Raw genomic sequence first — 24,062 nt, forward strand, 5'->3', positions numbered from 1 at the left:
ATTGATTAAATCATGTTTTTAATGGATAAGAACAGTTTTTCTTTTTGTAAATCTGCACTAAAACTCAAAAGCCCGTGTCCTTTTATATTATTATTATATTATCATTGTCGAGATGGTAGCTCGTATAAAACCTAATAATTCCTAAGGTGGTTATTGTCCTAATATCTAATAATTACTGAAACCACTCTTCATTTTCATTTTGAAACATGAATTTGAAAAAGAGAATAAATGGCAGAAAAATTTAGTTGTACATTTAAAGCACACATTTTTCAACACATGTATAACAAGCTCGTTTATTAGTCAGGCCATTACTCGGACAAAGCCTACAGTCAGCTGCTCAACAGGCAAACTGCTTGTAGCATGTTAACTGTAGTTTTAAAACGGTGTTACCTTAATCAATGCTATGGGTAGCACTCCTCATTTCCACATTGTGGTTGCCTAAACCTATTTCGAAATAGCCAGACGTGTCTTTGTTTGGGAAAAGAAAATTGTGGCAGCCTTCATTTAGTTGACTGACTGTGGAGCAATAGGCGTGGCAGGGGAACGCTGCATGGCTTGATGTGCCGCACGCCAGAGAAAACTCAGATTTTAGTGGTTTTGAAACCAACACTTTAAACCCTTGGTACACATTGTTAGCAGTAACCAGCCCTTGCTGGTTGGATACACAAACTATTTACCAAGTTAGATTCTCAGTCAGTTTTTCAAAATGGAAACATAGCTGAATATCACAAGGAAATTTTAAATCTGTTATACTGACACATCGAAAGTTGACAGAAAAGTCCTCATTAGTCACCATCATGAGTCAAGCCAAGTGGTGTCGCACTGAGTGCAGATGACTGATGATCTGTAGCTTACAATTATGACTCTCTCTGTTTCTGTTTGTACCTTGTCAGCACGAGACAGCTCCTGATCTTTCGTCTCATTCTGGGGCCTTACATCTTCTGATCCGCTCTCCTGCTAAATAATTTAATAATGAGCCAATGACTGTTTTGCATTATTTACGGAGCCAAAGGTGACGAGGCTAAAACTAGAAGGCACCAGAGAACAGTGCTTCCTCTTTCATTGTTCTGTTACTGTGTGTGCTCTTATTTTTTTTAAACTCTCTTTAATTGTTCTCCAGTGCAGAATTGGATATTTTAACAGTTTACTGAACAGTCGGTTACACGTCTGATTCGTTCTCCATCTGTTGCATTTTTTTCTGATTTAAGTGCACCTAAACACAGAACTTATTTTTTAAAATCATATTTCAACCACTGAGTTCATTTTAATACTATTTTAGTGCAACTCAGCAGGCAAACTGAATGTAGGCCACTGTGCTCTTTATGCAGTTTTTGGCTGGGGTGACACACTCATCTCCAAACACAGAAAATGGTCCCATCGGATAAAAGGGGAGCTTAAAAGAAGCAGAAAATTGCTTACACATAGATTCAAATTACTTCAGTTGCCGATCAATGATAATATTCTATTTAAAGTACATTATAAAGGCAGATGGCTTAGTGTTATTGCTTTCTGATGTATAGTTAGTGACCCTTGGAGTGGGCCTACTGTGAGGTCATTAGGAAACATGGACTGTGGGTGCCAGGGCAAATGATTGAGAGTTTCAGGGTGTGTCATATTAATGATAGAGCCTATACTCTTTCACAGATGGTATCATGCTTTGATCCAAACACACACACAAAATTCAGTGTAGATGGAGCTATTATTGCCTCTTGATTTGACAAAAAGCCAATAAATAAAATAGTTTTGTGAAGTGAATATGAAGTTTTCAACTTGGACAGTGATATTAAGATTAATAGTTCAAAAAGCAACGAGGGAACAGCAAAGATTAAGTTTTGTGGAAAATAAAATAAAAGGTTTTTTTTACCCTGTTTAATTTGTTTTTAACAATGACTATAGTGCAGAAATTAAATTAAGGTGTGATTTCCAAAAGACATTTGGAAATTGTCTAAATTTCAAAATTAGTTTAGTTGTGTTACAACAAGGTATGGAGGATATAGAAAAGAATCAAAAGAGTTTAAAAAATATATTTTCAGAAATTTTAGAGTTTATCCCCTCAAAGGGGTAACTAAAAGAGCTCATTCAGCACTAATGACACTAATGACATCAGACTTCCTCCAAAGTCATGCCGCATCCCACTGCATAAACCAGTTTTTAAATAGTAGGTATGAAACACCAGGGTCCTCCTTGATTTTGTTACCTCTCAGAATAGCTTCTGGGATCGACTAGCTTTGATTTATAGTAAATCAACACAGCATAGGTTTTTAACTGTGGGTAAGATATTGAATGCTTATAGCTTTTTAAAAGGACTCTTAATTTAATCCTGAAAAAAGGTGTGTGGGGATCTAAACACAATGTGTTTAGGAGCCTTCACCATCACTGCGACTCAACTAATATTCCTTTTATATCATCCGTGTTCAAAAGTTGATATACTATACATTCAAGAAATAAATCTTATTGTAGTCTACAACTGCCATTGAATATTAGCTGCACAATAAATTGCAACAACTGAGTTAAGAAACAAATGTTGCTTAGATCAAATTTACTTCCTGTAATGTGTTGCATTTTCTATAGCCCACCGAAAACAATAATGGTGAAGCTTATAGATCTATGCCTGGGTTTGAAGTGAAAATGTTCAACAAACTGCAATTTGACTTATTTTTCCTCAGTCAAAAATATCACCCCGATAATTTCAGAGAAAGCCTATTATTTGACGGCGTCAACATTAGGTGTGATTTGTTTTCTGGAGATTGCTGGCTACAGCTGGAGTGATTTGTTGTGTAACATACAGCACAATTATCACAGCCAGTCTCAGACACAGAGACACACTTTCCCCACATGAGGCCTCACAGTTCATTCTTAGCACCCTTGTGTGGGCTGTGGATTACAGTAAGAGCCTTTATTTAGCACTGCCAATCCTCATTACGCATGTACACACACACACACACACACACACACACACACACACACCCTGGTTGTGTGCCAGTGTGTGTTTGCTTCAGGTGATGATACCGCAACAGCAAGCGTGGATTAGTGTGTGTGATATCGCCCATCAGGCAACACATTTCACACCTGTTAGAAGATATAAAAGCAGATCCATCTACAGAGTGAAGAAGTGCCGAAGATCACATAAAATGGCTGTGTGTGGTGCTGGATTCACTGCGCTTATAGAAAAAAACAGACTTCTGCTGCGTTAGCAACAACTTGTTACAAAATAACATTTCACCAATGTGGACGATGTCTGATCATGTGTACTATTAGTAAAAGCCACAAAACCGAGCAGAGGAAGGTGATTTGACATAAATCAAACATAGGGGATGAAAGATGGAATGTGAGAAACAAGGAATTACTAAAGAATATAAAACTGATGTTAAAGAAGCCTTGGAAAAAGAAAGGAGGTGAAAAGAACTAAAATTGCCACGGCCTTCATCCTAATAAGAAACATACGGTCCTCTACTTTATTGCTTTTTTAACATCATGGCCAAGGGACTACAGATAAAAGATAGCCTTTGGCTAATTCTGGCTGTTTTAACTCATGAATTGTCATATGTTTTCTTAAATTGCACTGTCACCTTTCAAATAATTAGATCAAATCAAATGTGTCCTAATGATGCCTGATGTTTCTTGTAAAACCCCACTCAAGATGCTCAGAGAGATTGGAGCCTAATTAGTCCCACATCAAAGATCAGAAGATCAGTGATTAAAACATCAGAAGGAAGATAGAACAAATATTCACATTCCACTGAAATCCTTTTATTTTGATCATTTCAGTGGGTACTGTGCAGGCGCGGCTCATGATTTCATTATACCTATCATCCTAACCTGTCAAAGTCAGTGGGTGGGGCTAACCCATGGTCTAGTCAGTATAACTGGTCTGAAGTGGACTTGCTGTGCATGTAAACCAATCCCATTGAGGCTTATTTAATGGACCACAGTTTTATTGTATCATGATGCACAACCATCCGTCCATTGTCTTCCACTTATCCAAGATCAGGTCACAGGGACAAAGTGCCCAGGTAAGAAACAGAGCTCCCTCTCTCCAGTGAGATCCTCCAGCTTATTCTGGAGGATCCCAAGGTGTTTCCAGGCCAGACGATATATATATATATATATATATATATATATATATATATATATATATATATATATATATATATATATATATATATATATATATAGCTCTTCACTGAGTTTTAGGTTTTCGCAGGGTCTCCTACTAGTGGGACATTCCTGCACAACCTCCAAAGGGAGGCACCCAGGGGACATCCTGATCAGATGGATAGTCCACCAACTCAACAGACTCTTATCAATGCTAAGAAGCAGTGGCTCTACTTTGAGCTTACCTTATCTATAAGGCTGAGGCTGCCATTTTGGCTGCTTGTATCCTTGATTTTGTTTTTTTGGTCATGATCCACACCTCATGAGCATAGGTGAAGGCAGACCAGAATTTTCAAATGATTTTGGAAATAGGTTCTGATTTTCAAATAACTGATGACTGATATTCAGATGAAAAGGTTTCTAGTTCACTGTCATGTAAGTTTAAAATATTACTCCAGACTACACATAACAAAAACAGCTCATAATTTTTAAGGTGATTTAGTCTAGTCGAATCCTTAAGTGAATGATGGCTCAAATCTCATGGCTGACAAAAAAAAGAACAGATTCTAGAAACAGCTTAAGGAAGACATTTTCTTTTCTTTTTTTTAAGGAACCATCAGAGATGAAACTTGGCCTAAATATGGCCCTATTTTTTTCAGGGATATCGGTTCAACCCAGATGTGTAAAAGGCTGCGTCTTGTTTTCACTTTAAGAAGTGAAGTACAAATTCCTTAAATTTTCTGTTTGTCAGTAATGTGGCAAAGAAAATTACTAAAACTGAGATATGTTCATTTTAGGAGAATATATTGATATGCCTTAAAATATTGTCATTTGCAGTTTGTATTGTAATGTAACTTGTATTGGTCATTACTGAGCTGACTCATGAATTATGATTTACAGAGATTCAGAATGCCTGTATATTAGCCCAATTGCTTGGCTTCCTATAATTGAAGCCCTGTTAATCTGTTATTTAGAGGTTTTCGGTTTGAGACTTTCTGAGCATTGTCTGGTTCATCTAATTCAAACTTACACATGTCTCTATTAAAAGTGCAATATGGATCCTTTAGAACTGTGTAACAATGGTCTAGTGTGTTTTTTCCTTGGTGGGACACCCATGCTCTGTCCGCTTGAAACAGCTGAAAGCCCAGCGTTCTCACCGAGTTTTGGTCCAACAGCGGGCAACTGATTATTGGAGTGGAGAAGCAGCAGCTTTCCCTGTTTTGTTAGCCAGATGGATTCAGAGAAAGGGTGTGCGGAGTCCCCACACGAGAACTTCTTGCCTGTCAACCAAGCGACTGTGCGCATGCAAGATCTCAGTGAAGCTGTAGTTGAAGGAAAAAAAAGAAGGTAGTACAAAGGCTGTCTGATCTTTAGGAATTTCTCTCTCTTAAAGTGACCACAGAAAGATGACAGAGAGCAGCATAAACACACAAAGCGAGGCTGCCATCCGTTCCGATCTTGGGAACACTGTAGGTATAACTACGGGGTCAGCAATAACACTCAATTGGGCTATGGCATTTAAATTATGCATAATTGAAATTAGGGACACAAGATGCGGAAAAAAACAACAAAACAAAAAAAGAAAATCAACCTGAACTGTTGATGCAAAGAAGGATGGCTCCAGGTTTTAATAATATAGTGATAATAGTAATATCATATTTATTGTCATTGAAACATATATTGAAACATACATTACAATGAAATTTGTTTTCTACTTTTAACCCATCACCCTTGGGGAGCAGTGGGGTGCCATGTGCGGTGCCTGGGGAGCAATCTGGGGTTAAGGGTCTTGCTCAGGGACCCAGAGTGCCGGGACCGGGTACTTGCAACCCTCTCTGATTGCAAGCGCGCTGCTCTAACCACTCGGCCGCGACCCCCCACCCCCACCAAATGCAAATTATGCCAAATTCCCACCCTACCATCAGAATCTTGAAGCTTTAATTACAACTTTTTGGACACAGGCAATGTTTTTCCAATGTGTTATAAGTGAACCTGTGTAAATTTTACCCCCAGCTTAGAACAGAAGAATAGAATAGAAATACCTTTGTTGTCCCACAATGGGGAAATTTGGGCATGACAGTGGCAACAACACAGACAGGATACACATAGACAGGATACACTAGAATTACACACTAGATTAAGTAATATGAATAAAAATCTAATTTAAAGTTAAGTTCTAATGCAAAATATAATTAAACTATCAGTAAGGGAAAAAGGAAAAAAAATCACACAATTATAAATTAATAATGCAACATATTCAGATAAGAAAATGTAGACATTAAATAAATAAATAAAAATGTCCAAGTTAATTATAGGGGAAGACAGCAGCCTATTCACAAAACAATGTGAGAGAGAAAAAAACTATGCAATATGCATTATTGTACAAGCAAACACCTCAGACTACGTAACTATGTGCAAATGGACATTAGCATCTGAGAGACCGTGTAAATGATTCTTGATTAGATCAAGAACCTGTGCATTAACATGTTTGTAAACATGTTTATGGTTTGGTGTTCTTAGCTGCCAGGAAATGGATCTAGGGTGGTCTTTTGCTGATATTCCCGATCTGCTTCAAGATTTGACATGTTTTGCATTCACAGATGCTTGTCTGGTACCAAAATCCAGACTTTATTTAAACCCTTTTAAATCCCCTTCCCTCCTACATTCTAATGCTCAGTTTGAACTTCAGCAAGTTGTATTCTCCACATCTAGATGCCTAGTTGCATTGAGTTTCCGACATGTGATTGGCTGATTTATTATTAAACATAGATGTCTAAAAAAGTGGCCATTGAGTTTATTGCTGGTCTCAAGATGACCCTGATAATTTCCTTCACATTGGCACTTATAAAACACCCTCAAGGTTTCAGATGAGATAAGGAGACAGTTTGTTTCACAGATAAATATGGCCAGACAGGCAAATGGAAGCATAAAGAGAGAAATGAGCTCAAGGATTAAATAAACAAAGGAATCAACACTAAGAAATGTGAGATGTTATGTTTCCTAAAGGATTTAGATTGCAGGATTATTCAAAAACTACAGCTGGGAAACTGACCTAAACATATTAGACAAATATAAAAGTTAAAATAACATTAGATATTTTTTCATATAAAATATAAGATAAGCTAAATATTTCTTAATGTTTTACGACTGGTATTGTACTCTAAATAGGAAAAGCACCACTATGCATACTCATTCAGACAACAAATCTGCAGATATTGGCAGATATCACCACTAATGGAAGGAGGGGAAGGTTGTTTCACTTATTAGGTCTCAAATAATTGAACAGTCTGCTCTCAAAGTTACACCAGAACAAAAATACTCCAAGGTGATGAGTAAAAGACATCTGGAATTAATTGAGAGAAAAAAGAAAAATAGCCAATTGAGAAGAGTTGGATACGTTAAGCTGTCTGAGGTTCATATGTGGCAGCAGGTTGGAGGCGCAAGGAGGGGGAGGGGGTTTCTATACTTGAAGCATGTAAACAGATTATTACTAATCACTGAACCGGGTTTTTCCTGGAGTGGATTTATCACAAATGTTCTCCTATAAAATGCATCTGACTTTTGATTTTTCACCATTTCCCTTCCATTTTTTTTGCAGGCCTCCTAATTTAAATGTTTCAAAACCGAGGAACGCCGGGGTGTGTATGTGTCTGTGTATGCGTTATTTAAAGATTCTCTTCAGGGCACAGCTGCCTGCATGGGCCTACCAATCAGCGTTTCTTGTGTCAGCCAATCAGATTAATTCATCAAACCAAATCAGAGTCACAACCCTGGCCGCTTAGATGCATGGGAGCAAATGTCCCTCATGATGCTAACGGAAGAGTCAGACTAAAGCAAGAAGATGGGAGAGAATGGTGCAGGAAAAGTAGATTTGATAACCTATTTAGAAAGTAATAATTTCACGAGGAAAACAAGCGGATAAAGGATTTTGACCAGACCGACCAGACTTAAAAATCCAGTAGAAGGGGTGCAGAAGGGGTGCAGGAATGGTGAACGTGGCCTATATTCTGAGGCCTTGGTCCTTGATGCGGCTGTCCCGGGTTTGAGTCGAGTGGACCTTTGCTACATGTCTTCCTCCCCTCTCTCTGCCTCATTTCCTGTCAGCCTATTGTCACATAAAGGTCACTTATGGCACAAAGAAATATTATATAATCTAGCTGTCGGCAAGTGGCCATGGATGGATTTATGTTCAAGTAGAGTTTACTGTGTAATAATCTCTGAGATCTATTTTTCACAGAGAATCCTGGACAAAACCGAAATAGTCCACTTTTGAAATCAAACTATTCATCACAGACCGGGCCTTTGAAGAAAAGCAAACTAAAACTGTTTGTTCAACATTTAAGATTAGATATGAATTTTCAAACCATGATGTGATATCATGGCAGCTGTGCAGAGACAGACTCAATGCCCTTTCCAGCCACATACACATCATCAGCATATATTTGAAAACCTGCACCAAGACATCTTTCTGGCAAATAATTTATGTGCAGACTTAAAGGTATATAGCCATGTTATATGCTTTAAAAGAAAAAACGATTGATCATGATAAAATATTTATATACACCAAGAATCCATCCTTACAATGTTTTGATGGTCCTTTTCTAGGCTAAATATAGCCCCAAAATGCACGATGAGCAGATATTAACAGACATGGTGCTATCTGCCAGTAGTATCACAGAACTATCATAATACTAGTTTGCTTAATTAATAAATCACTTGTAAATAATGACAGATGAAGCATGATTCTCTGCAATGCCCCGCAGTAAAGCGGCAGCTCGGCGTAATTGAAGACCAACCGTTATTAATTAAATACACCCGTCTACAGCAACGTTAAGAGCCTCATAACAGAAAATTTACTCACGTCAATCAACTCTGTGGTCACACCTGAGCAATCTGCAGGTTTAGCGTCCGCTTCAGCGAACACCAACAGTCATACTGTATTCCTAGCAACATTACAGTCTTTCCCTCTTGGAATCATATATTTTTTGTCATTTTTTTTCACACTGGATCTTGGATCATTCTTCGTTGTTTCGCTGGGAAATGCTAATAGCCATTAGCTGCTTTTACCTTCTTTTGTCCCATGCTGTGCATGGGCAGCATCGTACTTCCATTGTTATCATAAATATACATGAAAGGCTTTATTTACTAATAAACTGAGCAAAAACAAAGCATAAAACACCAAAATAACAACTAATACGCCAGCAGGACGTGATAATCTTTCATAAAAACTTTGTATGGAACCAGAATGAAATACCGATGTATTAATAAAAAAAAGTCTAATAACGTGGCTATGCACCTTTAAGAGTAGAGGACCAATAACTGAGACTTGTGGTACACAGGTTTTGACTTTAATAAGGGATGATTTCTCACTAGCAATGAGACCACACTGTTTGAATGCAGCCTGAAAGGAGGCAGTGTCCTATTTTGTGCTTGACCCAAGCCTGACTAAATGCAGAGGGTAACCCAACCTAAAGTTTTTGCCAAATGTACCATGCCAGTAAAGACAAATGACTCACAGTTGTGACCCCTGAAAGAGTAGAGCTAAAAAGAATAATAATAATGAAAAAACACTATTTATTGTTTTTGGTATATGGCTGAAACCACTGTAAGGTTGTAACAGAAAATTTTAAAGGTTTTTTATTTATTTATTTGAGAAAACCATGGATTAGTATATCAAATGCCTTTTTCAGGTCTAAAATTACTGTTCCAACTGCTTTGCCCTGATCTAGTGAGTACTTGACCTGTTCAGTTTCTGTTAAATAATCAGGACAAAAACCAAACACATTTTTTGTTTGTAGGTGCTTCTCTAGTACTTGAAGAAAAATACAGGTAGAAACCTTATTGGCCTGTAATTATTTTCCAGATCAGCTGTTCCCAAATTAAAGATGGGCAGGGCATTCACTTTTTTCTAAGTATTACAGACATTTACACTGCTCACAGACAAGTTAATCAGATGGGAGGTGGTACTGAGAAAAATATATTCATGTATTTTCAGAAAAACAGTGTTTAAGTACAGCATTTATTTTGAATAGCTGCTTGGACGTTTATCTGATGTAGAAACAACTTCCCTGTCATTGTTTTGTTGCAACAAAAAAAAAAAGAGGGAGTGAGGAAGTTTATAATATTTTTTCAAAATTGCTATTCAATTACTTCATGGTAACATTGCTGCAGTGCAGCTTAACATCTTATTTGAATCATTTATTTATTGATTTTGATAGCTATGAAATTATTTTGCTATTTCATTTGAGTTAAAATATGAACAATCTCAGTATTTTGTCCTATTATACGCTTTAATTAAACATGTTGGTATACAATGTATTAAGTTTTGTACCACCATACTTTTGGTGCAATCAGGAATATATTTTGTGTCATACATACTCATTAAAGAAGTTGGCTACCATTCCTATAGATAAGCTGATGTGTCTGTATAGTGACCAAAGTGGCTCAGTAAAGATGAAATCGTTTAATACTGAAATACTTCCAACTTCTTTTTCTGGATTCTAGTCAGCATGACAAGTTTATTCTAACCAGAGTTACACGTCTACACTTTCTGCTGCGCCTTTATATCCAATTAGGTATTCATGCAGTGACCAAGCCCCTTCACTTTTGGATACTTCTTGGTCTGATCCTGTGTCTGATGTAACAACCAAACGCAAAGGAAATGACAGATCAGTTATATTTCTTTTTCTGCAGTGTCACTCTGTTTGTTCCTGGATGTCTGGCTCTTTGTGTGTGTGAGAGAATTTGGCCAACGATATCTGTTTGCTCATCAGGTCTTCCTCCTGGCTTGATATTCTCTTGAGTGTCCAGAGCAGCTCTGCAGTAAAAAGATTAAGACAAGAGACACAAGAAGTTTATTTATCCTTGCATACCGTTGCCAGTATTACAAAGGAATTACATTAGAAGAGAAAGAAAATGAACAAAGACAGTATAATAAAAATATAAATAAAAATAAGTAATCTATTATACAGCAATACGTTAGAATAAAAGTCTGCATTTATGTGGTAAGGACAGTTATTAACAAGTTGGAGGTGAGAAAAGGGAACTATAGAGAAAGTTATATATAGTAACATATGAGTTGTAAAATGGAAAAGATAATCTATGCATAAATGAATAAACATCCATATTGCACAAAACATACAAAATACAAAAACACAGTCAGGGAGCCCTGGGCTGCTTCACCTGAGCATGCTGCCTGAACGCTTAGCAAAGTTTAATCAATGCACTTTGATCAAACAACAAATTGTGAAGACATTTGTTTCAGGACACATACTCTCTTCTTAAATGCCACGCACAAATAACAAAGGTGTTATTTTTCAAATTCTCTAAAAAAAATCTTTGTCCTTGTGGCTGTTTTGCAGACCTGGTGTCAGCCACCAACACCACCAATGTAAACATCCCTCAGATGGCTGACACGCTGTTTGAGCGATCCACCAATGCCAGCTGGGTGGTCGTCTTCAAGGCCCTCGTCACCACTCATCACATATGCGTCCATGGCAACGAGGTTAGTAGGTGTCATTTTGAGCACATGTGGAGCTGCGGATGTGGACTACTGTACTGTTGCTGAAGTAGATGCCAACTTCAGCGACAGCACTGGTTAACAGTGAGCCAATTGCAGTATACTCAACATGCTTACAAATCATTTGTATCTTCTCTCTCTCTCTCTCTCTCTCTCTCTCTCTCTCTCTCTCTCTATGATACCATTTTTTCATTGGCATCAAAAATGCTCCCTGATAAGCTTATTACAAGTCTTCTTTACTGCTAATGTGACCAAGGGTTATTGGCCAGCCCAGTGACAAATGTGCAATGAGAGATCTGTTTCCTTTTCTTTGCTTCAAAATAAAAGTCTCAAATATAGATACAACAAGGTGTCAAGCTTAAAGCACTTGCTTTGACACCTGAGGCTTGTAATATTCTCTTGCACATATTTCAAAAGTTGAAGTCACATGTTACCAGTAGCCTTATAAAGTTTTACGAAAACTTATTTCACAATAATGAGAAATATTGTGACACTAATGTTTCATGACATCATGCCACAAAAAGCTTATACGGTGGATGAATGACATATTATAAAGTAAAGGTAGATAAAGTTCAATCAGTATTTGTGAAAGTTTAAAGCTTACTGTTTCCATGTTTAATTATAACACAGTTATACAGTATATTTTGCTTTTGATGTCTTTTTCAGAGGTTCATTCAGTATTTGGCTTCCAGGACCTCCTTGTTCAACCTCAGTAATTTCATTGACAAAACTGGCTCTCATGGTAAGACTAAAGAACTAAAAGAACACAAGATATATGTCAGCACATTGTAAAAAAAAATGTTGGGTAATTTTTTGCTTTGTTTTTCCTTAATAGCATGTTTTTCTTTGGATTAGCAAAAAGGGGATATAAGAAATAAGGCACTAAGATTTAAATAGGATCATGCAACTGTGATGATTACTCATTTGGGATGTCCAAGACTTTTTGTCGACAGTTTGAGCCAGTCAGAGTTATTTGAGACAAAGTACTTGCCAATATTGAGACACAGGCCAAACATAAATGTATCTTCATATTTACAGATATTTTTCCTCAATTGGAGTTTCTGAACAATCCTTAATATTTTGCTACAAGTGGTTAATCGGGTTAGAAGAGTTACTATAACGTTCTAACAATGCATTATCTAAAATGTGTATAACTTTATAATTATAACAAAGGTCTGACTAAACACATATACCTACAGTCTTCAAGTCTTCAATGAGCTCATGTCTTCTTACTGCTGGCAGAGTTTTAGATGTGAATCAGCTTTTCTGCAGTTATTGGCCAAAGCATGTGTATTTTTCTTTCATTTTACCTATTAACATATTGCATTGCCGTTCAAGTTTATTGTTTGTGAACAAAAACCTACAGAAAATATTTCTGTCTAGCTTAGACATCTCAGTGTTTGCTTTAACACTGTAAAATTAAACAAATAGTATATCAGTTCTTGCCCCTGCAGCCAGAAGCCAGAACACAGCTCTTGATTAGTCTGCAAGCCATTCACACAGAAACATGCTCTGATTCCTGAAAATTGACAAAAACAAGGCAACACATAACCACACAGCTCCCTGGGGTGTGGCTGGCATCAAATCAGTCCACCAACGTCAACTGGAAGTTGGTGTTGGTCAAGGGCTCCCATACTGATCATTTAAAGGCTCAATTGGTCTGCCAATCAGATACTTGGGATCAGCTCCAACTGGTTACCTAGAAGTTTTTGGAATAAATAGAAAAAAGGCCATTTTATATTCTTAGACTCTTGTCATTTTTGGAGACAAGCATCTTTAGAAACAGCACATTTTTATGTGTGTTCATGATAATAAAATATTTAGCCCTAATGATACTTGAATTTGATTCAGTGATGGTAGGAAATTAAAGATATCTAAAAACATAGGGCTGTGCTTCTAACATTCAGAAATGGTTAGTCGGTGAGAGTGAAAATTCTGCACAAATGTCCTAGAATTCATGCCAATGAGGAATATGCTCATGTTTTAGGAAATGTTCGATGCACACATTTGTCTCATTGCAAAATCTCAAGCTCTTTTAATCATTAATCAACTTAGATATTTTTCTAAGCCTATCATTTCTTAATGGTTTTTACATTGGCCTTTTTACAAGAAAGAAATAGTTCATAGTTGGATCTAAATCCCTTTTGATCAAAAGTATTCAAACCACAAACAGATTATTTAAAATGTATTCTCTTGGTACAAGAAAGTCCTATGTGCCTTGATAAAAAGTTAATGATGAGAACCTGTGTTTACTAATGGATTAAAGAAGATGTTTTGTCTTGAAAAATGAAAAAAAATGGAAAAGTCTGTCACCATTCTGTTCTTTCTGATTTTAATCTCTGTGTTTAGGCTATGACATGTCTACATTTATCAGGCGGTATGCACGCTACCTGAATGAGAAGGCCTTCGCTTACCGCCAAATGGCTTTTGACTTCACCAGGGTCAAGAAAGGGTATGTTGATACAGGACCTCAAACTCCAGCAAAGTTTAAATCTTCCCAGGTGTTGTAGTTTAAGCTCTAAGGTAATTATTTCAGTTAAAACAACAGCAGCCAACTAAGCTAAGATTCTCAAACTGTGGTAAAAGTAGCACTGCTGGTATTTCGGTGGCTTTTAGTGACTCTAAGAAGAAATTTTCATCTCAAAGTAAACACAGATGTTATGTAAAACTATTATATCACCGATGTGAACAGCCTAAAAAGATTAGTTCAAGCAAAAACTAATCTTTGCATCAAACACAAAAGTGGAGGTCAGTGGAGAAATTTTCAAAAACTCCAAGTTTGAATTGAAGTAGAAAAAAGAACCAAGGACAAATTTAGCTGGGCATCTATTTATTTTTCTGTCTGGACTATTATTTTGACTTCAAAACACATTCAAGTTTCAAGTCAGAAAAACAGCTAACATTTCATCATATATTTTATAACATTATACGTATTCAAACTCTAAGAAACATACTAACAGAGTTTGTGTAACAGAGTACTGTAAGTGTAATAAACGTAATTAAATAGAAACTTTTTTTTTTTTACATAGTATCTAGGCTACTGCAAAACACAGGGCAGCCATATTGGACTTTTGGGGGAGAGAAACCTGTCTCACTTGGGATTTGGGGAACTTCCTGTTTATTTATTCAGTTTGAAACTTGGAAAATTAGCATTCTGAGTGAAAGTTCAGAGACATAGAGAGCCAATTAATTTATTACTTTTATTTGTGTCTTTAAAAAAAGAAAGAAAACTAGCTGTGCTTATCACTCTTTTAAAACTTCTGTCAGTATGTGGAAAAAAATATTATTTACTGAAGCGGTGTTTGTTATCAAAAGTTTGAAAACCACTGTTTTAGCAGAGCACTGTTTTCTCTGAATTTATCTTTATTGTATCTTCGCAGTGCTGAGGGAGTGATGAGAACCATGACCACTGAGAAGCTGCTGAAAGGCATGCCTGTTCTGCAGACTCAGATTGACACACTCCTGGAGTTTGATGTGTGTATTTACACTTTGATGTGCAAATCTGCTGCCGGTTCAACAAAATCTTCATTTAACTGACCTGCCCCTGCCGTGTTTCAGGTTCATCCGAAGGAGCTGAACAATGGGATCATCAATGCTGCCTTCTTGCTTCTTTTCAAAGATCTGGTGAAGCTGTTTGCATCCTATAACGATGGAGTCATCAACCTGTTAGGTCAGTATTCGATGTAATACAATTTATTCTATTATAAAGACATGTTTTAGTAAGACAACTTCTAAATTAATTTGTGGTGCTTGCCTTTGCTTCCAGAGAAATTCTTCAAAATGAAAAAAAGTGATTGTAAGGAGGCCTTGGAGATTTATAAGAGGTTCCTGACCAGGGTGACAAAAATTGGGGAATTTATGAAGCTGGCTGAGGTAAGTTCAAACTATCCTCCTCAGCATTACTGGCATATGGAAACTAGTTTGTGGATCTGCATCTTATTATGTCTTTACTTCCACAGACAGTTGGAGTGGACAAAAATGACATCCCTGACATCAACTATGTGAGTTACTTTTGATAAAAATGTAGTCATTGTTTTACTCCTTGGAAGGATGAAGATCAAGAACATTATGCACACGAATGCCCTCATTCCCAATCTACACCCACGCACACACAGACAGAGAAGTCTGTGCCTCACCCCACTATCTCCCCGCTCAGTGTCTACACCCAGGGGTGGTGGTGGATCTAGCTGACTCAGACGACGAAGACTGCCCATTTAGACCCCTTGAGGACCCGGTAACCACAGAAACAAAAGGGTGCCCTGACTGAGTGCCTGTTTAACTACAGGATGAAGTGTTGCCGTGTTGATCCTACTGTGATTTGACTTTTAACATGTCCATACGAGCATGTGTTGGAGTGAGACCTTGCAAAACTTTGCCACTTTCTTTGTGCGTCATATAATCGATGATACCCTTCAGAAGTCACATTGACAATTATGCTAATCAATAACTTTGGTTTTAATGTTTCTTTTTTTTTTTGCTTTGTTTTTTGTCAGGCTCCCAGCAGTATCCTGGAGTCTCTGGAAACACACATGAATGGTCTGGAGGATGTAAAAGGTGGAAAGAAAGGGTAAGTCTTTTTTTCATTACTGATTTATTGTGTAACTCTGTCTATGTGTTTTTGCCACTGTCATGGCTGAATCTCCCCATCTTATCTTAAATATTTTTTTAAAGAAATGCATTGATCAGAAGGACTTAAAGAATGCAAAATCCAAAGTTAGCAGACGTGATATCTTTCAAAACGTCCTGCGTTTTCCTCCCTTGTCTTGAGTGGACTCCCTTTTTGTCAAATTCTACACATTTGCTGACAAAAACTGTTAGGCATTAAGAATTTAGAAGGAATGATCCGACTTAGATGTATTTTAGTTAATATGCAGAGCAGTGATTGTGAATGTTAGTTGATTGAAGCTGGAAGGAGCTGGCATGTCTAGAACTGACACCAGAATTATGACTAGAAAATGCTGTTATCAGGCTGTTATCACAGCATCAGACAACATAGTGAGTGATAAGCTACTGACCACCAACAGCCAAATTATGTGCTGTTCAAGCAAACATTTATGTGGCTATAATCTCTTTCAAAAGAGAAGTGCAGTGGAGAACATTATGAATAATTCCCAGAATGAACGGAAGCGGATGACATTGTAACATGAGCTTTATGACGTGTTTGATTTGCTAATTGAAGGATAGCATTATGAGGTCCGATTAACATCAATGTGTTCTTACCACATTTTACACTTTCAAAACACTGACAACATGGTCACAAAAGGTGACTGCATAGCAAGCGAAAAATGAGAATCACCAGAACTACAGATGAACCACCTTTTTCTTCGGCTACCACTAAGTTTAAAACACAAGGCAGCCATGTTGGATTTTGAGGTTGAAGGTTTTGAGATACCGCCAACCTTCCTGCTTTGAATTCTGACTTATTGAGTGCTTTCTGTGAATTTTATTTTCAATCTTAAAATTTCTGTTTTAAACTGGAGTGCATAGTTAAACTACATTCTTCAACCAGTAATGAAGTTGAAATGGACAAGAATATTTTGTTGTTACTTATGTGACATAAAACGACAAACAAAAACTATCTAAGTCTGGTAACTTTACTGTTTTGAAATGTCTGTCGACATGGTGGTACTCTAGCAAACACTTTTAAGGCAATCGTGCTTCATCGTGGCAGCTACTTAAAAATGAAATGCTGGTATGGGATCTACACTAAAACTGCTCCTTTGGAGGGTTTGATTGTTTTTTTCAGTAAATGTGTGGTCTGCCTCACAAGTCCCCAGATATTTTAAAATTAACATTTCAACTTAAAAATTTTACAAAAACTGAGGAGAAAGTATAATTTGGAAATTATAATATCACAGAGGTTCTAGTGGCTTACTTTAAGTTACAACTCCTAAAGACTGGTTTGAATAGATTATTTGGTTGCTTTTTAGTTTGTGAAGCCAAGTGTAATGTTGGTATAAACCAATATTTCTTTCATTTCCTTTAACTTTTGTTCTTTTTGTTCTCCTTTGTGTTGATTTTGGAAACACCAGTGAAGGGTGAGCAGACATCATTGTTTTGTCCAAAGCTTAATAATTGCTTGAAGATTATCTTTGTGTGTTTACTGTTATTAACCCACCAAAAAGGTACATTGTCATATTAGTCACATGTGAATTATGTTGCTGTATAATAACCTGTTAGAATCTGGTGCAACTTTAGCTTATCTTTACTTCCTTAAGTAAAAAAGAAACAAACATTGTGTTAGAACTGAGACAAATCAGCAGTTTATAGAAAAAGCACAAGTTTTGTTCTTTGTAGTATATTTTATTATTTTTAGAAGGGGCTTTAGTGAGAAGCTTTCTAGTGAATTATTTGATATGTCATGTAAAAAAAAATCTGCCTTAGGTAATGCCCACAACTTAATTCACATGTGGAAATATGTGTTCTGGTGCAGTGATTACATGTGTGATCTCTGAGGAAGACACATGTTTAAATAAGTTGCAAGCCACCTGTACTGCCATATATGAAATGTGAATCAATGTGTGAAGAGGATTTTTTTCCAAAGTGAATTTGACTGAAAGAGTAAAAATCAATAATATTTTGACCCCGTCTGTTGTACAAGTTCAATTCAAGTCACAGTTAGTCACTTTGGAAATTACTATAACTCTTCATGGGATCACATTTATTGTAATCTGTATTGGGTATCCACTTGGTTTCCTATTTATCTTTCTATTTGTTTTGAGTAGAATTTATTAGCCCAAACACACTACTCACGGTTACTCTTTTTCTTCCACTCCCAGGTCTCCAACAAAGGTCAGAAGTCCTTTTAAATTAATGCTTTATGTAATTTGCTTTGCATTAATGTCTGATGCACCAATTTGAATGGGCTTTGCCATCTATGATCCAGGGGTCTCCAACAAACAATGTGTCTCCAACGTCGACTCCAGCCAAATCCTCAAATGCCGTTCCTACACTGCAGCCGCCTCCTGGGGACAGTGCTGCTGCTGCCGCCGCTGCGCCTGAACCAGCTGAAGAGTAAGTTTATAGTCATTTGACATCAATTGATAGTGTTCTTAATTATAATCAGGACAAACAACATGGATGGCTTATGGGAATTTTTTTTAATCATTTTAGATAGAAAGAAGTGAAAAATAGTGATGTGAAGAACTAAGGGCTTAGCCCCTCTCTGCCCATAAAATGGCACCGTCAGAGCAGTGTAGCATAGGAGCAAAATGGTGGACAGCATGCCCAACGGATCTAAACGCTCTCTTGCTAACTTAATTATAAAGTTATGAATTACTTACTTCTTCACTTGACATGTAGCTCTGAAAGGTGATGCAGTTTTGCTGTGTATTTATCCTTTGCCATTATGCGCATACGAGGCGATGGGTGAGAAGGGAAGGGGAAAGGGGCCGCTGGGTAGCAGCTGGAGTGGAGGAAGAGAGAGAAGCATGGCTCGTCACACATTTTGTTTTGGTCAGCAGCCCACCTGGTGGTGAAATTTTACTTATTGCTCCCTTAAATATTAAACAAGTTAATGTACTGTAAATTAAATAAGGGTAGTTCAAATCATATCTTAGATTGCAGTGTAGCAGGAACATTCTAAACTTGTTGTCTCTGACATGCAAAATTAAGCTCACATTTATTGAAATTATGCCATAATATTGTCATTGGGAATGTGTCCCCTTAGAGATATCTACTTTACTGTTACACTTCAATGTTACAGATCATGAGACACATTTTAATAACAAGGATAACCTGGGTAATTACAAAATGCAGTTTTCAAAAGGTTTTTTTTTATTAGTAAAACTATCTAAATCAACCTAGCCCTGCGTGAAAATGTTGTGTAAATAATGGAATGACCAATTAATAACATTTCTTAGTTTACTTATATTAGCTACACCCAGGGCTAATTACTGCCAGACCTGTAAGGTCAATAAATGTATTTAAATAGAACCTGTGACAGCATGCTGTTAGGCTACTTGTGTCTTGTCATGTCTGCCGTCAGGGTGTGAATGTGTACGTGAATGGGTGAATGACTGACTGTAGTGTAAAGCACTCTGGGGTCGTCTGACTTGATAAAGCGCTATACGAGTACAAGCCATTTACCATTCACCATAAAAACATGAACATGAAAGAGCAACAAATCATGAATTGATCTAAAGTAATTAAAAAACAGATTAGAAACAAAGTCACTAACATCTATCAATCTGGAAAAGGTTACAAAGCCATTCTTTAGGCTTTGGGATTCCAATGACCCACAGTGAGAGTAATTATCCACAAACAGAGAAAGAAAATGAGATGAGGTGAACTCTGCAAGGATTTGTCAAAGTGTCAAATTTATTCCAAGAACGCATTTTCAACACCTCCAAGAGGCCACCAAAGGATCCAGAACAAAATCCAAAGTGCAGCAGGTTTCACTTGTGAAGGTCGGTGTTTCTGATGTGAGAAAGAGATTGGACAAAACTTGTATCAATGGAAGATTTTCAAGGAGAAAACCACTGCTAACCATAAAGAAAATAACCTTTCAGTGAAAGATCCTATTCACTGAAAGTGAAGCTTTTTTGAAGGTTCAGTCTGGTCCTTCTCCTAAAGGGCATTCAAGGAAGGGATGAGGGTGGCCAAAAGTACAAAGTAATGGATCAAATGGAGTCTCAGAATCTTTTTAAAAGATAATTTACTGAGTGCAGCATATGTATTGAGGTAGATTATTCCAAAGACACAATGATTTATATATAAAAGATCTCTATGGAGCATTGGTTTTTGGACCTGGTAAAACAAGCTGCCCATTACTTGAACCTCTAGTGTTTTAATCATGAACAGAATTACTAAAAACAATTTGAGAATGTAGAAAAGCTGGAACATTACTGCTCATGACTGACTTAAACAGCACAAGTGTATCAAAAAGCAACTTGTTCTCAACCGTAAATCAGGAAAGGTGGGCATGCAACTAGTTGACATTAGATCTAATGGGGCAGCCCAGTACCAACCGTGCTGCCTTGTTCTGAACAACCTGGAGCTTTTTGAGTTCACCCCTGGCAGCAGATGTCCACACTGTAGAGCAATAGTCAAGATGAAATAAGACTAGACTCTGAACTATTTGACATGAAAGGGGACAAAAGAGCAACATTTCCTTGCGGCACTAATTGCTCTTCCCATTTTCAGAACAGTAAAAAATAATGTGATGAGACTAAAACAGAGAACTGTCTACCATCACACCAAGGAGTTTGGCACTTTCAACTTGTTGAACCATCAAGTCACAAAAATTTAAATCAAGCTTTAGGCTTGCTGATAGCTTGTGCCTTGAACTAATCAACATGCACTTAGTCTTAGAGATGTTGAGGACCAGTTTGTTACACACCACTCAATCATATACAACGTTAAGTTCTCTGCTCAAAACCTGATTTAATTCACTGCATGAAGGTGCAGCATAATACAAAGTGGTATCACCTGCCTACAGGATAGTTCTGGCATTTTTTGTAGCCCAAGCTAGATCATTAGTAAATATTGAGAAAAGTTAAGGACCTAAGCAGCTTCCCTGTGGATCTCCACACTCCAAACTTCTTCTACTGAAGAGGCTTCCATTCAGATAAACCTTTTGTGATCTAAAAGACAGATAGCTTTCAATCCACTTTAATGAGGAAAAAAACATAAAACGTAAGTTTCTCAGCTAAAAAAGTATGGTCAAGAATGTCAAAAGCAGCACTAAAATCCAGGTACACAACACCTACCAACATATAATTATCTATCGCTTTAAGCCAGTCATCAGTCATATGAATCATTGCAGTAGAGGTTAAGTGGCCAGCTCTACATGCATGTTGAGAGTCTGTGAAAAGTTTGTTTGTTACACAATAATGTTGAACTTGTGCATGTACCAACCTTTCCAGAATTTTACTTAAAACAGGTAAAATACTTATTGGTCTAGAGTTCCCCTCATTAAAAGCAGGTTTAGTATCCTTAGGTAAAGGAATAACTTTAGCTTCCTTCCAGATCCTTGGACAAAGGCCCACATTCAAGCAACTATTAATATTATGACAAACTTAATACTTCCTGGACTGTTGAGTGTATTTTTTTTTACTGTTTCTGCATGCACAGTGAGTTGGAGACTTGTGAATCATTGCCTTGTGTCAAGAGGGGCAGCAATGATCCCAATAGCTCTACAAGAAAGAAAATCAAGCACATACCGACATTCTCCAGGAAGTATTAAGTTTGGTAAAGTTGATGCCCACCTTCAGACTACTGTATTTGCCACCTTTCAAAAATGGACTGACTTGAAAACCAGAGAAGATAAGGTGAACAAGCTCAAACGTTTTGCTAAAAACACTGTCATCAACAAAGAATGGTATTAAAACATCCTCCAAGAGAAACTTTGCCAAGGAGCCATTTGGTGATGAGCAGTGTTTTTTCAAGTATTATAAAGCACTGTGTTATGAGTCTAAAGTGATAACCTAATGGCTCGGGATCAAAATTATTAAGTTACCCTGAGTTCAACCTTCAAAAGGTAGCAGGGGAAAATGGGATGAATTTCAAAACTGAGAAGACTGGACCCTCATTAGTGAGAATTTGGACCAGAAGCTGATCCACTATCCCAGGAAGACAGGCAAAATACTTGAAAAAGACAAATTTACACTCAACATAAACTTGGTGTTTTTCTCCATTAAACCCCTGAAAACGTATACATAGTTTTTTTTATTGAACTTCAATATGCAATAGAAACATATGTCTAAAGAATTTAAAATTAGACCACCCAGAAACTGACCTTGATGATTTTTGCTGTTCTTTAGTTCTTTGTTGGACCTGGATCCTCTGGCCTCCACTGGTCCCTCAGCACCATCAGGTGGAACAACATCTTGGGGAGGTAAGAAGCTCCTTTCAGTCGAATCAGCTCCAACAACTGGGCTGAATATAATGCCATTTGGACACAATGAATGGAAGTTGCAACAAAAAAGAAGTACTCTCTGTGTCTTGGCAAACTTCAATATGGTTAGTTTTACAGTGGCTGCTAATAAGAAAATAAAAGTTTTAAAAGATTGTTTTGGCATCTATTGTAGGAACCTTTCACCATGAATTCAGTCTAATGAAATTCCTGTTTTTCCTATACCTTAATTTGTTTGCCATCCTAGATCTGCTTGGATCAGGTGAGTGTCACCAACCTCTGTGTTTAACCTCTAATCTCTTGCCAAGGATAGTGTAATTATAAATTATCCACTAGATTGTCTTGACGTAACCAACTATCTTTTCTTGTAAACTCTAACATAGAGTCAAAGTGACATTGACTCACCTGTGTTTGAGTTTCAATTTAATATTAACTAGACTTTAGTATAGTACCAATGTGACATGCTTAACTCCCTGTTTGTCTCCTCAAGCTGCTCTTTTTAGTCTGAGTACTCTCTTTGTTTCTCTTTGCCTTCTCTCTCCCCTCCCTCCACATACTCCATTGTCTGTATTTGGTTTAATATGGGGGCTACTTTTATTATTTGGCCATTTTTTTTATCTATTGGTTTTTACCGGGTGGTCCGGGTTATGTTTGTAATTTATTTTTGTCGTTTGAATCTAAATTATACGAAATGGTTTAATTTAATTGGAATTTTGCTTTAACTTCTTTTCTTCTGTGTCACTCTGGTGACCCCTTCGTTATTTTGGTTGCTCCCTCTGGGTTTACGTTGCTGCCTTTTTTTGGGGGGGATTTGAAACACACCTACCCCCTTGGCAGAAATGGGTGATTCCATGCTCTCTGAAACCCCACTCGCCGCAGAGGCTGCCCCCTCCCCTGCAGCAGCAGCGCCCACTCCTGCAGCGGCAGAACCCAACGTCTCTCTAGCTCCTCCTACTAGCACACCAGCTGCCACTTCCCCTGGTGCCACCAATATGGATCTGTTGGGAGGTCAGTGGGCTTCCAGAAAATTCTCTGAAAAGGAATACCTCTGGAAAGCTCAACCCTGAAACCCATCTCACAGCACAAAAACACAGACACATTCTCAATCACATTAAGCATGCACTGTCAAAGTATTTGCCTTCTTTCAGATTTCTTCAGTTCTTTACTTTTTTGTACAACTTAAATGTTTCAGAAATTAAACACATTTTTGTATCAAGCAACAATAATCTGAGAAAGTTTTGATTGCAATTTTTAAATTATAATTTTTTTTATTAATGGAAAAAAGTTATCCACACAATTCTGGCTTTGTGTTAAAAAGCAATTGGCCCCTAAACCTAAAAACTGGTAGTAGGTTTTTTATATCGCTAAGGAGGGATTTTGGCCCACTGATCTTTGCAAAATAGTTTTAATCCAGCCACATTACGGGTTTTCCAAGGGCCTTACCGTGGGTATGATTTTTTTATTTTTTTTTATTAGTTTTACACCAGATATAATTGGACATGCACTTTGCAGAAAGTTTCACCTGGGTTTCGTCAACCTTCAGAATGTTTTCCCCCAAATTTTCAGATCATCGAGATATCTATATTGGTAAAT

At 37.2% G+C, this 24,062-nt stretch overlaps 1 protein-coding gene across 10 annotated transcripts in view; it reads left to right on the top strand.

The window, feature by feature from the left end:
- snap91b (synaptosome associated protein 91b) overlaps nt 1-24,062 on the top strand; it is a 40,580-nt gene that overhangs the window by 1,978 nt on the left and 14,540 nt on the right. For 8 of the 10 annotated variants that reach the window (XM_036147559.1, XM_036147550.1, XM_036147553.1 and 5 more), the window contains exons 3-16: nt 11,457-11,599; nt 12,281-12,356; nt 13,964-14,066; nt 14,995-15,088; nt 15,173-15,284; nt 15,381-15,487; nt 15,574-15,615; nt 16,108-16,181; nt 17,647-17,652; nt 18,394-18,406; nt 18,501-18,628; nt 22,378-22,451; nt 22,717-22,731; nt 23,307-23,477. In XM_036147559.1, the coding sequence (XP_036003452.1) occupies nt 11,457-11,599; nt 12,281-12,356; nt 13,964-14,066; nt 14,995-15,088; nt 15,173-15,284; nt 15,381-15,487; nt 15,574-15,615; nt 16,108-16,181; nt 17,647-17,652; nt 18,394-18,406; nt 18,501-18,628; nt 22,378-22,451; nt 22,717-22,731; nt 23,307-23,477 (1,158 nt within the window). The remainder of the gene's footprint in view (nt 1-11,456; nt 11,600-12,280; nt 12,357-13,963; nt 14,067-14,994; nt 15,089-15,172; nt 15,285-15,380; nt 15,488-15,573; nt 15,616-16,107; nt 16,182-17,646; nt 17,653-18,393; nt 18,407-18,500; nt 18,629-22,377; nt 22,452-22,716; nt 22,732-23,306; nt 23,478-24,062) is intronic. The other 2 variants (XM_036147551.1, XM_036147558.1) reach the window with 2 other exon arrangements.

Source organism: Fundulus heteroclitus, chromosome 15 (assembly GCF_011125445.2).
Source record: "Fundulus heteroclitus isolate FHET01 chromosome 15, MU-UCD_Fhet_4.1, whole genome shotgun sequence".
NCBI classification, from domain to species: Eukaryota; Metazoa; Chordata; class Actinopteri; order Cyprinodontiformes; family Fundulidae; genus Fundulus; species Fundulus heteroclitus.